The 14651-nt window shown below is 43.0% G+C and overlaps 1 protein-coding gene across 3 annotated transcripts in view; it reads right to left on the bottom strand.

Moving 5' to 3' along the window:
- Positions 1 to 5278: 5278 nt before the first annotated feature.
- Positions 5279 to 14651, bottom strand: part of LOC311145863 (ral GTPase-activating protein subunit alpha-2-like) — a 174127-nt gene continuing 164754 nt past the window's right edge. The window contains exons 40-41 of one of the 3 annotated variants that reach the window (XM_084182209.1): positions 10882 to 10922; positions 8089 to 8133 (exon numbers count right to left, since the gene is read on the bottom strand). In XM_084182209.1, the coding sequence (XP_084038335.1) occupies positions 10918 to 10922 (5 nt within the window). In that variant the 3' untranslated portion in view covers positions 8089 to 8133; positions 10882 to 10917. The other 2 variants (XM_084182207.1, XM_084182208.1) reach the window with 2 other exon arrangements.

Raw genomic sequence — 14651 nt, 5'->3', positions numbered from 1 at the left:
CCTTGGACCGGAGCGTTGAAAAAAAGTGAATTGCCTAGACTACTGAAAGACAGGGCAACTTGATGTTTAGATGTGTGTGTTCGATGAGAGGTGTTCTATCAATGCCAATCAGCTGGTTGTTGAATGCTTATCTATTCCTTGAATAAAAAAATAGGTATATATTTTGAGATTTCTCTCAAATTAGTTTATCGAAAGAAAACAAAGCGTTAGTTTGACTGTTAAATGTATTTTTCTAGGACAGCGGCAGACGTGCTCAAGTAATAGCTTCTAGACCTAAGAACTGTTTAATTTGATATGGGTATATCCCCTCATAACAGCCTTTTAATTCACCGACTGTGAATTTCTGTATATCATGAAACTTTATGTTAACTTATGAATCACAGGACAGACTTATCAACTTTGTCTTAAAAACTTAAAACTACCGAAACATTTCCCTTTAGTAGAACCACAAATGCCTTTAGAATATAAGCACATCAAAACTCTGCTGTGTAACTGCCTTAAAAAAGTCAACACAATAATGATTGTTTTAATTTAGAATGCGGGCACATATTTTATTATTAATTGTTGCAATATTGTTTAATCATAATAATGTTATTTATTTATTATATTTGCAATTATCTTATGTAATTTATTGTTGTGTTGTGTGATTATTCTGTGGGTCGTTCTGGCAGTTCACATGTTGTAGCCAAATGTTTTGTCAAAATTATGAGTTGTGATAAATGTCGTGGATCGGTCTAAATCTTCAATCTCCACAGCTCTTGTAAAACGTAAAGCTCTTACCTTAGATGCAATCTTTTTCTATGAACAGGTTATTTTCTTAAATGTTGGCTTTTATAGCGCTTTGATTGTACGTGTACACTGTTGTCCCATTTATCCATCGAAATAAAAAAAATATTTTCAAAATGAAACCATTTATTTTGCTCTAGTTTGACATTGACATAAACTGTCTGAAAAATACTAGGCCTACATCACCCATGTGTGCCCGCCCTGACTTCCAGACATATACCTACAACAATAAAATAAAGGGCCAGGCTATAGGGAAGTATCAATGAAACTTGTCTGAAATAATTCTCTGATCTTTACAAAACAAAACAATGACATTTTGATTGTGTAAATTAAATATAATGGAAATCCATCTGGGTAAAAACTCAGAAGACACAATGTTCACCCAAATAATTCTGGATACACTTTTAGAGGTTTCTTCTAAATGGTAGGCTATTGGGAAATGGGTGCATATGGGGGAAAAGTTGTCTTGAAAATCCTTCCTATTTCCATTTCCCCACTGGACTTACACAACAAAATATCACACACATTATTTCCCTCAGCTTCTCAACATTCATTCACTAGCCTATTTAATTGAATCTTTAGGTGAAAGCTCAAATCCAAACTTATATGTGGCCTACACAAGTGGGTAATTAGTAAAGGGTGAGTAATAGCATAATTACCATGGATATTCAAGCCAGGATGCAAGCCTATTCCCTGTTTATTTTTTTAATTTATTTCACCTTTATTTAACCAGGTAAGCCAGTTGAGAACAAGTTCTCATTTACAACTGCGACCTGGCCAAGATAAAGCAAAGCAGTGTGATAAAAACAACAACACAGAGTTACATATGGGGTAAACAAAACAAAGTCAAAAATACAACAGAAAATATATATACAGTGTGTGCGAATGTAGTAAGTTTTGGAGGTAAGGCAATTAATAGGCCATAGTGCAAAATAGTTACAATTTCGTATTAACACTGGAATGATAGATGTGCAAAAGATGATGTGCAAATAGAGATACTGGGGTGCAATTTAGCAAAATAAATAACAATATGGGGATGAGGTAGTTGGGTGGGCTAATTTCAGAAAGGCTGTGTACAGGTGCAGTGATCGGTAAGCTGTTCTGACAACTGACGCTTAAAGTTAGTGAGGGAGATAAGTCTCCAGCTTCAGAGATTTTTGCAGTTCGTTCCAGTCATTGGCAGCAGAGAACTAGAAGGAATGGCGGCCAAAGGAGGTTGGCTTTGGGGTAGTGGTAGCCAGGTGGAAAGCATTGCCAGCCGTAGCAAAATGCTTGTTGAAATTCTCGATTATTGTAGATTTATCGGTGGTGACAGTGTTTCCTAGCCTCAGTGCAGTGGGCAGTTGGGAGGACTTTACAGTGTCCCAAAACTTTTTGGAGTTAGTGCTACAGGATGGAAATTTCTGTTTGAAAAAGCTAGCCTTTGCTTTCCTAACTGATTGTGTATATTGGTTCCTGACTTCCCTAAAAAGTTGCATATCGCGGGGGCTGTTCGATGCTAATGCAGTACGCCACAGGATGTTTTTGTGCTGGTCAAGGGCAGTCAAGTCTGAGGAGAACCAGGGGCTATATCTGTTCTTAGTTCTGAATTTTTTGAATGGGGCATGCTTATTTAAGATTGAGAGGAAAGCACTTTTAAAGAACAACCAGGCATCCTCTACTGATGGAATGAGGTCAATATCCATCCAGGATACCCGGGCCAGGTCAATTAGAAAGGCCTGCTTGCTAAAGTGTTTTAGGGAGCGTTTGACAGTGATGAGGGGTGGTCGTTTGATCGCGGACCCATTACGGACGCAGGCAATAAGGCAGTGATCGCTGAGATCCTGGTTGAAGACAGCGGAGGTGTATTTAGAGGGTAAATTTGTCAGGATGATATCTATGAGGGTGCCCATGTTTACAGATTTAGGGTTGTACCTGGTAGGTTCGTTGATAATTTGTGTGAGATTGAGGGCATCTAGTTTAGATTATAGGTTGGCCGGGTGTTAAGCATATCCCAGTTTAGGTCACCAAGCAGTACGAACTCTGAGGATAGATGAGGGGCAATCAGTTCACATATGGTGTCCAGGGCACAGCTCGGGGCTGAGTGGGGTCTGTAGCAAGCGGCAACAGTGAGAGACTTATTTCTGGAAAGGTGGATTTTTAGAAGTAGAAGCTCAAACTGTTTGGGCACAGACCTGGATAGTACGATAGAGCTCTGCAGGCTATCTCTACAGTAGATTGCAACCCCACCCCCTTCGGCAGTTCTATCGAGACGGAAAATGTTGTAGTTGGGGAATTTTTGGTGGGCTTCCTAAGCTAGGATTCAGACACTACAAGAACACCAGGGTTGGCGGAGTGTGCTAACGCAGTGAATAACTCAAACTTAGGGAGGAGGCTTCGGATGTTAACGTGCAAGAAACCAAGGCTTTTACGATTACAGAAGTCAACAAATGATAACGCCTGGGGGGTAGGAGTGATACTGGGGGCTACAGGGCCTGGGTTAACCTCTACATCACCAGAGGAACAGAGGAGGAGTAGAATAAGTATATGGCTAAAGGCTTTAAGTACTGGTCTTCTAGTGCGTTGGGTACAGAGAAGAAAAGGGGCAGGTTTCCGGGCGTTGTAGAATAGATTCAGGGCATTATGTACAGAAAAGGATATGGAAGGATATGAGTACAGTGGAGGTAAACCTAAGCGTTGGGTAACGATGAAAGAGATAGCATCACTGGAGGCACCGATTGAGTCGGTCTCCGCATGTATGGGGGGTGGGACAAAGGAGCTATCTAAGGCAGGTTTAGCTGGGCTGGGGGATCTACAGTGAAATAGTACAATAAGAAATAACCGAAACAGCAATAAGCAAGGCATATTGACATGGGAGAGAGGCATAAAGCAATCACAGGTGTTATTCGAGAGAGCTAAGACAACAGCTGGTAATGGCGACAAAGTTTGGGCTGAGGCTAAACATAAACAATATTCGGTACCGTAAAAAGGAACAGTCCCGCAGGCATCAGCTGTGTAGCTGAGTTATCATAAGGTCCGGTGAACAGCAATAGGATAGTTTGGAGGTAGTTCAGGGGCTGCTATAGCACTAGCGAGCAAGAGGCCACGGCCGGGGCTAGCAGATGGATCTTCGTGGTCGACGTCGTAACGGGAAGCCTGTTGTAACCACCCTGTGGATGCATCATTTCTACAATGATGTGTCTGGATGAGGGACTAAAACGGGTACACACTGACATCAAGGACAGAGACATTCCAAGTAGGTCTGATCGGAACATTCCAATTTAATTCCTCATTGACCCTTTTCAGGTTTCGTTGAACTATAGACACAATCCTGATGCCTGCAATGTCTTGCAGGAAACTGAAAATATGCCCTATTTATTGTCGATTTATCATTGCTATGATGAGTCATGCCACACACTATCATAAAGTAATGTCTCAAAAGGCCTGGTTTGGTTTCCATGAAGAAGAGACAGAGAGCACTTAGCTTCCAGTCATACAGTATATTGCCATAATGCCTGGTCAGAACATGGCAGCAGGACAGAGGTGACAGCCACCCAACTCACCTCTAGATTAGAAGGACATTTGTCTTCTCTAAAGGAGACCCAAGAGTTCGATTTTCCCTTTTAAATGGCTGTCTGACTGTGTAGGCTAAGCCTTTGAACAGCCAGGTTCATATTCACTCCCCATGAAAAGAGAGAAAGAACTTCCAGAAGCATTTGTGTGGCTTCAGCCAGCCCTCGAGGGGTTAACAATCATTGTTGGGTCATGACTGTGGATGCTGTCATGTAGTTCACTGATGAGGACAGGCTTCTAGGCAGCAGTCAGTCTACTCTACTTGACTATGGTGTAAAACACACATCCTGCTAATGAGAGAAGAAACAGACAGGATATATGTGGTAGTTTTGATATGTGACAATGTGAAAATAGACTTATCACATAACACATACCCATATCATAATTATTCTCCTTTCATAACTTGTGAATATTCAATCACATAATGTAGACAAATGCAGGAGTTTCATGTGACCCAAAGGGACAGGTTCAGACAAGATAGGCAGGCGCACGCACGTTTGGGGCTCCAATTATCGTCAAGTGCTCGTCTTAAGTCTTTAGCCATCCTACCAGTCAGGGCAGGGCAGAGGTAATGTAGGTGCTGTAGACTTTGCACTTGTACCTTCCAGTGAGTTCCCATTATCCCAGCCTCCTCCCCCCCTGGAGCAGCAGGGGGACAGATGGGAGGGGGTCAGGTTACCCCTGCTGCTGGGCGAGGGTAAAAAAAAAGAACAGCTCCACCAAGTCCCCCCCCCCCCCATAAAACCCCCGAAAAACCGAAGTGAGAACTCCGCTTAGGCGTCTTTCTACACCTGCTATGTTAGGCTAGCGTTACTATCACATGGTTAGGTAAGTACCCATCTCTGTAATGACAGTTTTAAAGGTAATCTACCTCCACTCCACTACTCTGACAAAGCCATTCAAATCAATAGACCCAAACAAACAACACACAGAGAACATGTAGAATTTCAAATTAATTTAATTAAATGTTTTCAATTTTCACATTTCTAATAAAGATAGCATGACTTCTGTCATTAAAAACGGTTTGATATGTTAACAAGTAATTATGAAATCGTCAAGCTTTTTTCCTCTTCCTCTTATACAAAGATTATATTACAGGCATTAATATATTTATATTCATAAGGACTGGAGCCCTCAATTTGACACAATGTACAGGATTCCTAAACCAAAATCTAGAATTGACACTAACTCTGTTGCTTTACATGAGTTGAACCAGTCTGAGTAAGACACAATCCTTACCCTGGTCCAATCAACACCTTAGGCCCATATACTCCCATATATAACAGGGATCCCATCCACAACATCAAATCTACAATCTAGACTCCATAAGAAGACCAGTGAAAATATCTGGGTAGTTCTTTACAGTGGCTATTGGAAAGTTGAGAGCATTGATCTGACTCAGGTCAGTATTTGTATACATTCTTCAAATGCACAAATTTGACTTAATTCTTTCGGAACAAACTTGCCATTCGCGCCTCCTACGTTATTAATCAGCGCTTGGGAAAGAAAGACAAAAAAAAACGAGAGAACAAAATGAAAGAAAAAGAGGATGTACAGGTAAGGCAAAGTTGTGCAACAGACAGGGACAGTGTTGCAGCTCGGGTAGAGCCCTCCATAATGTGCATGTAACACCTGGCTTCCATGGCAACCTAAAGGGCCAGGTTGGGGTGGGAGGAGGAGGGGGCGTGGGTAGGATAGCGCCAACCTGCCTGTTGCTAGGAGGGTCGCCAGAGCTCAGCGCTGGTATGCCTTCTAACTCCCCAGCCCCCACCGGCCTCATGAGGTTACTCATGGTGCATCATGGGAAAGAGGAGTAGGTGCCATTTGTTTCCAATTCCGAGAGAAAAGAGCACCTCCTCAAATAAAGACTAAACAAAGTGGGCCAAACCCAGTCTATCTGTTCATATAAAACGCTTGTGAGGACCAGGAGGACAAGACACTGACCTTTACAGTCAAATGGAGGAAAAAACACTCTCCCTCTAGTCCACGGTTTGCTTCTTGGAATGAAGAAATTGAAGAAAATAAATCAAATTATGTCTAACAGTAGTTTAACAGTGGTGGGGTCTAGGAATGGATATTGGTGGACAGACATTACACAGGCACTGCGAGAAGCTCCTTTAGAAACACACACACATACACACACACCAGTGCATGGAGTTAAGATTCACCTGAGGCTCCGGCGACGTTTTCCTTTAAAAAGCACATTTATACATTATACAACACAACAGCAAAATAAGTAATCAAATATGACTCTGCATGCTCTCACACGCTGCAACAAACACATCATCAAATAAAATGTAAAGCAATTTACATCCAAGAATAAAGAGAAAAAACATTCAATGCTAATTTTTCAATGACAGTGAGTGCAAAATACCATCTGTAGGGACATTGGAATGTCATATTCGTAGCTTTACAAGACAATGAGAAAATTATAGCAGAGGAAGAGACAGATGGAACTTATTGGATTACAGGTTATGAACCCAGGTTAAACAATCCTACACAGGGTAACAACATCACTAAACAATTACAAATGCAGTCTTTTCTCATTTCCAGCAGAGTTGCATAAATCAAAGCACAACAAAATCCATCGGAATCCATTTAAAAAGGACATTAGAGAGATAAAAAAACAAAAACAAGCTTCGATTCACCTCTGGGTTGGAAAGACATCATTGATTGTCCACTCCAGGTTCATAACTATTAAAAACAGACTCCTACTGCACGCACTCACAGCACTCCGTAACCAGGAAGTGTGCGGTACGGTGCAGCATTATGCTAGACCAGCACCTCCTATGACGCAGTCCTTCCTCCTCTCCACAACAAGAGGATGAGTATGATCCAGGCAGACAGACAGGCTTCCATGGCTCAAGACCCAGGACAAAACAACAAACCAACCAGCAACACCACCCTTAAATATCATCCTGTCAACAGCATTGCAAGTGTATCATCAGTGTTTCACACATCAGGATCACAAAGGGGGGGGGGGGGGGGTGTCAATGAGGAAACCAAAAAGGCAGACATATCAAAATGCATATGGATGATAAGAAACTTATTTTTGTCCTGCAGTTTTATTACAATATATATTAACTATATATGCACGGTTGCTTCTCTTCACAAGAATACAATCTAAAACAATCTCCCATTTCTCTAGAATTGAAGCCTCTTAGAGTTTTACTCTACAGCAGTGTCAACTACCAGCTCAACAGCTATGGCATGAAAAACCTATATTGAATTGCTCATGATAGGTGGACTTCAAGCCTCCTAACATGATCTTTCACTCCAGTCCCTGGCTATTCATACCTCTTGTTTTATCACTGTACTAACTATTTATCAGTCATAAATTAAAAAGAAGCTCTGATTCTTCCAAAACAAAATGCAGCCACATTGGAAAAAACTTCAATAGCTTCATCTCAAATATGCAATTCAACAGCAAAACAATTGGAAATGTATCAAAGTATCAATAATTGCCACAAATTCAAATGTGCAATATGCTCCAGTTATATGTTTAAATGAGACACACAAAACAAACAAACAATGCACACACCCAAACTGCAGTCATGAGGGGTCGGTATGAAGTTTTAAAACAGGACCAGTAGTAAAGGCGAAGCAGGGGAGGTTTTGGGGGTGGTTTGGGTGAGAGAGCTCAGTTGGAGGATTTGCTTATGGCGCTGGCTGATCGGCGGAGTTTTCCGGAAACTCTGTTCTTTGTGGCACGGGGCATCGTGGGAGAGACCTGGTCCACCTGGTCCATTCCTATGGAAACACTGAGCTCAGCACTCGTGCTGCCGCTGAGGGAGCCTGGAGAGAGAGAGAGAGAGAGAGAGAGGGGATGAGAGAGAGGGAGGGATAAAGAGGGGATAGAGGGGGTGAGAGATAGAGGGGAAAAGATAGAGAGATGTGGTGAGACGTGGCAGGCTTACATGGGGCTGTTAAGACATTTTACATTAAAATTTTAGTCATTTAGCAGATGCTCTTATCCAGAGCGACTTACAGTTAGTGAGTGCATACATTTTTCATACTGGCCCCCTGTGGGAAACGAACCCACAACCCTGGCATTGCAAGTGCCATGCTCTACCAACTGAGCTACACGTGGCATACTCCAACATGCTCTGACTGCCATGCACGTGACCGCTCCCCAGACACCCCAAAATGCTTACTCACTCTAGGGTCGAATTTATAATACCAAAAACAGAACGGGTGTACAGATTGATCTACTTTTTTTTTTTAAGTGACACGTGTGGGACTAGATCAAGCTATATACACATTCAGATGCAATGTGAACATGTCTTCATCACATGCTTTGGCTGACTAGAGGCTGCTAAGTGAGATATGTATTTGGGAGGGCAGATGCTTGCATGAGTGGGAAAAAGTGGAAACCTATTTTAAGCCATGTGGTTCTAAGAATAAAATTGCCTTTGTTGTTCAGCATAAAGAGGATTGATTTTTCAACACATTAAATGTATTGTAACAGAAAAAAACTGAACATCATGTTAACTGGACAGGCATGTCATGAACATGTGGAGGGTGGCCTTTGTTAAACATTGTGGATCCCAAAGAAACATTCAAGTCAATGATAAGAGGCTGCTAGCAGTGATAAGTGAGGGGAAAAAGCCAGTAAGAGCAAATATATTTTGCTTACACCCCCTTCTCTCTCCTCCCCAATCCACCCCAATCCCATTTTAGCGATGCATCGCGTTTTAACAACTTTCCTGCTTTGTCAAGATGGCATCTGGTTGCATATTTTCAAGACGGCATCTGGTTGCTTATTTTCAAGACGGCATCTGGTTGCTTATTTTCAAGACGGCATCTGGTTGCTTATTTTCAAGACGCCATCTGGTTGCTTATTTTCAAGATGGCAACTTGTTACTTATTTTCTTATTTTCTTTTTCTGAAGCATCTCAAGTTCCTACAACTAAAAGGGACAGCAGATGGCTGCAGTAACAGACACTCAGCCCAGTGGACACAAGCACCCCTGACTTCCACTAATTCAGAGGGGGAGGGGTAGGGTTAAGGCTGTGTGTGTGTGTGTGTATGTATGATTATCTTCATTATGCATATGAATAGAAGAGCGGAGGGCTGTGAGTAAACGTGTGGGCAGGCCTAACCCAAGTCCAACCATACAAGCACACCAACTCCAGAATTCCACTACCTTGCACTTTGACCATTCCACCACTAGAACTAACAACTTCCCCACTGGCCCTGCCAATCCCCACCCTCTCCTATAGTTGTGGGGTGATGGAGAGGGTGGGGCTTGGCAGGGCAGCTGGGGAGTGGGCCGCTGGGCCACAGATAACCCTCTCAGATAGAGGCCTCCACACAGACCTTATATTTACTAGCCCACCAGCATGCTACCTAGCACCCACACATGCAATAGACATGTCTATCGACAGAGGGCTCGGTACAATACCCACTAAACAATGACAATACACATGCTTTAAATTGCAACACTTTGGGTTGCATATATCATATGTGGAAATTACACAACTTTAGGTTGAATATTAAAATAAAACATTCATAATTAGTAACTAGGGTGAAACAAAATCTCCCAAAACTTGAGTTGGCGGTGCCTGGCTGATAAATCATAACGCAAGTTCATTCCACTCTGAGCTCCCCCTCAACAACTAGGCTGACAGGGGCCATGGTGTGGCAGAGACCTGCACACGCTGCCTCTCATTTGAGATCCTTTCATACTCAGAGTGTGAGGAGGTGAGAGAACGAGAGAGAGAAAGAAAGAGAGAGAAAGACAAGAGAGAGAGAAGGGAGAGAGCGAGAAAGACGAGAGAAGGGAGAGAGAGTGAGAGAGAGAAGGGAGAGAGAGAGATCGAGACATTGAAAAAAACAAAGGGAGTAAATCGGCCTCATCCCCATTGGTCCCCTGCAGCAATTCAAACAAAGCTTCAATGACAAAGCCGTTTTCTTCCAGTACGGCAGGTGTTAGTGTCACATTCTGCCCCAGGCCAACAGCCACACTCGGACAGGAGTGAAGAGGAGAAAAAAGGACAAAGACAAAGGAAGCTAGCGCTGGTGAGATAAAGACAAAGGAAGCTAGCGCTGGTGAGATAAAGACAAAGGAAGCTAGCGCTGGTGAGATAAAGACAAAGGAAGCTAGCGCTGGTGAGATAAAGACAAAGGAAGCTAGCGCTGGTGAGATAAAGACAAAGGAAGCTAGCGCTGGTGAGATAAAGACAAAGGAAGCTAGCGCTGGTGAGGTAAAGACAAAGGAATGTGGCGTGACATGCAGAAGCACAAGCAGAAAGAAGTGTGTCCATGTTGTTCATGCTGCTACTTAGTCAGGTGCTAATTGTCCCGAACTGTGCAGCGTCACTCGCAATTACCAGCCTGGCTAAATAGAGAACACAACCCCCATACAACATTATATCACCACCCCATACAACGTGAAATCGACCGTCCTTCATAAAGCGGTAGGTGGGTAAATAAAGCGTGTTAGTACCAAATAAAGGAGAAACCAGAGAAGATGAGTGAACGGGAGAGCAAGGGTAGGCCTTGGGGTGACACACAAGCTTCTGGTCGGTGCTCGGGGCTTACCTTCTTCAATTACCGTAATGAGACCTTTAATATTGTTTAATCTAAAAGAAAAACAGACAGTAAAGCGTCACATTAAGACAGAGTCACACCACAACACAGCTCAGTGAGGGAGGGTACTAGGGGAGGGAGGTGAGGGCGACATTCAGACAGCCTGTGTGGTGGTGTGTTGTTGGTTATTACCACTGTGAGGATCAAAGTCATACAAGACATAAAGCATTTTATATGTTAAGAGACAGGGACAATTTTCAGAAAGCTAGAGGGCCTCTTGAAAGTTGGTTTGAGTTTGTTCCATGCCCTTCAAAATCTGTCCAGCCAATATTCAAAGCTGTAAATGATTTCTGTAACTTGACATCAATTAGGTTGGTATGACTGCTTGTTACAAAATAAGAATATGGTGGACAGATCATAGGGCAGCAACAGACTGGATTATCAGAAACGCTTCTCAACCAGTTCCCAACACCATGAGATAAAGAGACCAGTAAAATGCAACAAAATTGTGTGCAACACCAACACAGGCACCCAACGACAGCACAGGTTTTTTTTTTTTTTTTGCTCCACAGTAGAGTAGACATCAACAGTCTGCTCCACAGTACAGTAGACATCAACAGTCTGCTCCACAGTAGAGTAGACATCATCAGTCTGCTCCACAGTAGAGTAGACATCAACAGTCTGCTCCACAGTAGAGTAGACATCAACAGTCTGCTCCACAGTACAGTAGACATCAACAGTCTACTCCACAGTACAGTAGACATCAACAGTCTGCTCCACAGTACAGTAGACCAACAGTCTGCTCCACAGTAGAGTAGACATCAACAGTCTGCTCCACAGTAGAGTAGACATCAACAGTCTGCTCCACAGTACAGTAGACATCAACAGTCTGCTCCACAGTACAGTAGACATCAACAGTCTGCTCCACAGTACAGTAGACATCAACAGTCTGCTCCACAGTAGAGTAGACATCAACAGTCTGCTCCACAGTACAGTAGACATCAACAGTCTGCTCCACAGTACAGTAGACATCAACAGTCTGCTCCACAGTACAGTAGACATCAACAGTCTGCTCCACAGTAGAGTAGACCAACAGTCTGCTCCACAGTAGAGTAGACATCAACAGTCTGCTCCACAGTACAGTAGACATCAACAGTCTGCTCCACAGTACAGTAGACATCAACAGTCTGCTCCACAGTACAGTAGACATCAACAGTCTGCTCCACAGTACAGTAGACATCAACAGTCTGCTCCACAGTAGAGTAGACCAACAGTCTGCTCCACAGTACAGTAGACATCAACAGTCTGCTCCACAGTAGAGTAGACCAACAGTCTGCTCCACAGTAGAGTAGACATCAACAGTCATTTAAACCAGTGTGCCTGGCAGCTCCTTGACTAGTTGACCTCTCTGACACATGGTAAAAGTTAGAGGGTCTTCTGTAGCAGTCAGATGAAGCTGTAGAGGTAGACTGGGCAGAGGTAGGACAGGAGAGCAGGTGAAGAGCTGTTGTCTCTAGACAGAAAACGGTTTAGGGTGAGAGAAAGAGGCCTGTCTGGGGGGGTTGTTGAGAGCTCTTCAGTCCCACAGACTGTCTGGATCCATTGAAAGATTTGAAGAGAGAGAATCTCACTCATTGTTGACTTGGCACTTACTAGCTACATTCATTTAACCCAGGGATGGGCAACTTTGATGGGGGTGGGGGCCACAAAAAATCTGAACTCATGAGGGGCCGCAGTTGCTCGCGGGTCTGCGTACCCACATGTGCGCTGTGGGGTAAAGTACTTAAGTAAAAAATAATTTAAAGTACTACTTAAGTAGTGTTTTTAGGCATCTGTTCTTTACTATTTATATTTTTGACAACTTTTAATTTTACTTCACTATATTCCTAAAGATAATGATGTACTTTTTACTCCATACATTTTCCCTGACACCCAAAAGTACTCATCACATTCTGAATGCTTAGCAGGACAAGAAAATGGTCCCATTCACGCACTTATCAAGATGGTCCCATTCACGCACTTATCAAGATGGTCCCATTCACACACTTATCAAGATGGTCCCACTCACACTTATCAAGATGGTCCCATTCACGCACTTATCATCCCTACTGCCTCTGATCTGGCGGACTCACTAAACACAAATGCTTTGTTTGTAAATTATGTCTGAGTGATGGAGTGTGCCCCTGGCTATCCGTAAATTAAAAAAACAAGAAAATCTTGCCATCTGGTTTGCTTAATATAAGGACTTAGATATGATTTATACTTTTACTTTTGATACTTAAGTGTATTTTAGCAACTTACATTTACTTTTGTTACTTAAGTATATTTAAACCCAAATACTTTTACTCAAGTAGTATTTTACTGGGGTGACTTTCACTTGAGTCATTTATGTACTGCATGTGCGTACCCTCCCACCACCAAATTGCGAGCAAAACGTTTTAGCAGCCCCCCTCTTGACAGTGGAGAGAACATTTCTATGTTTTAGAGTTAAATCCTGCACATCCTACACATTTTGCCAACGCGCGTAGAGAAAATGTTGCTGTTTTACAGCAAGTTTGCTGCAATTCTACACATTTTGCCATCGGGCGGAGAGAAGTTTTTGCAATATTAGAACTAATTTAATGCAATTCTACTCATTTTGCGGACAGGAAAATTGGCTATTTTACAGCTAATTTCCTGCAATTCTACACATACAGTGGGGAGAACAAGTATTTGATACACTGCCGATTTTGCAGGTTTTCCAAAAATCCAGAAAATCACATTGTATGATTTTTAAGTAATTAATTTGCATTTTATTGCATGACATAAGTATTTGATCACCTACCAACCAGTAAGAATTCCGGCTCTCACAGACCTGTTAGTTTTTCTTTAAGAAGCCCTCCTGTTCTCCACTCATTACCTGTATTAACTGCACCTGTTTAAACTCGTTACCTGTATAAAAGACACCTGTCCACACACTCAATCAAACAGACTCCAACCTCTCCACAATGGCCAAGACCAGAGAGCTGTGTAAGGACATCAGGGATAAAATTGTAGACCTGCACAAGGCTGGGATGGGCTACAGGACAATAGGCAAGCAGCTTGGTGAGAAGGCAACAACTGTTGGCGCAATTATTAGAAAATGGAAGAAGTTCAAGATGACGGTTAATCACCCTCGGTCTGGGGCTCCATGCAAGATCTCACCTTGTGGGGCATCAATGATCATGAGGAAGGTGAGGGATCAGCCCAGAACTACACGGCAGGACCTGGTCAATGACCTGAAGAGAGCTGGGACCACAGTCTCAAAGAAAACCATTAGTAACACACTACGCCGTCATGGATTAATATCCTGCAGCGCACGCAAGGTCCCCCTGCTCAAGCCAGCGCATGTCCAGGCCCATCTGAAGTTTGCCAATGACCATCTGGAGGATCCAGAGGAGGAATGGGAGAAGGTCATGTGGTCTGATGAGACAAAAATAGAGCTTTTTGGACTAAACTCCACTCGCCGTGTTTGGAGGAAGAAGAAGGATGGGTACAACCCCAAGAACACCATCCCAACCGTGAAGCATGGAGGTGGAAACATCATTCTTTGGGGATGCTTTTCTGCAAAGGGGACAGGACGACTGCACCGTATTGAGGGGAGGATGGATGGGGCCATGTATCGCAAGATCTTGGCCAACAACCTCCTTCCCTCAGTAAGAGCATTGAAGATGGGTCGTGGCTGGGTCTTCCAGCATGACAACGACCCGAAACACACAGCCAGGGCAACTAAGGAGTGGCTCCGTAAGAAGCATCTCAAGGTC

This window comes from Coregonus lavaretus, assembly GCF_964263955.1.
Source record: "Coregonus lavaretus genome assembly, chromosome: 18".
NCBI classification, from domain to species: Eukaryota; Metazoa; Chordata; class Actinopteri; order Salmoniformes; family Salmonidae; genus Coregonus; species Coregonus lavaretus.
Note: the sequence above shows the minus strand (reverse complement) of the source record. Positions and strands in the feature narration are given on the sequence as shown.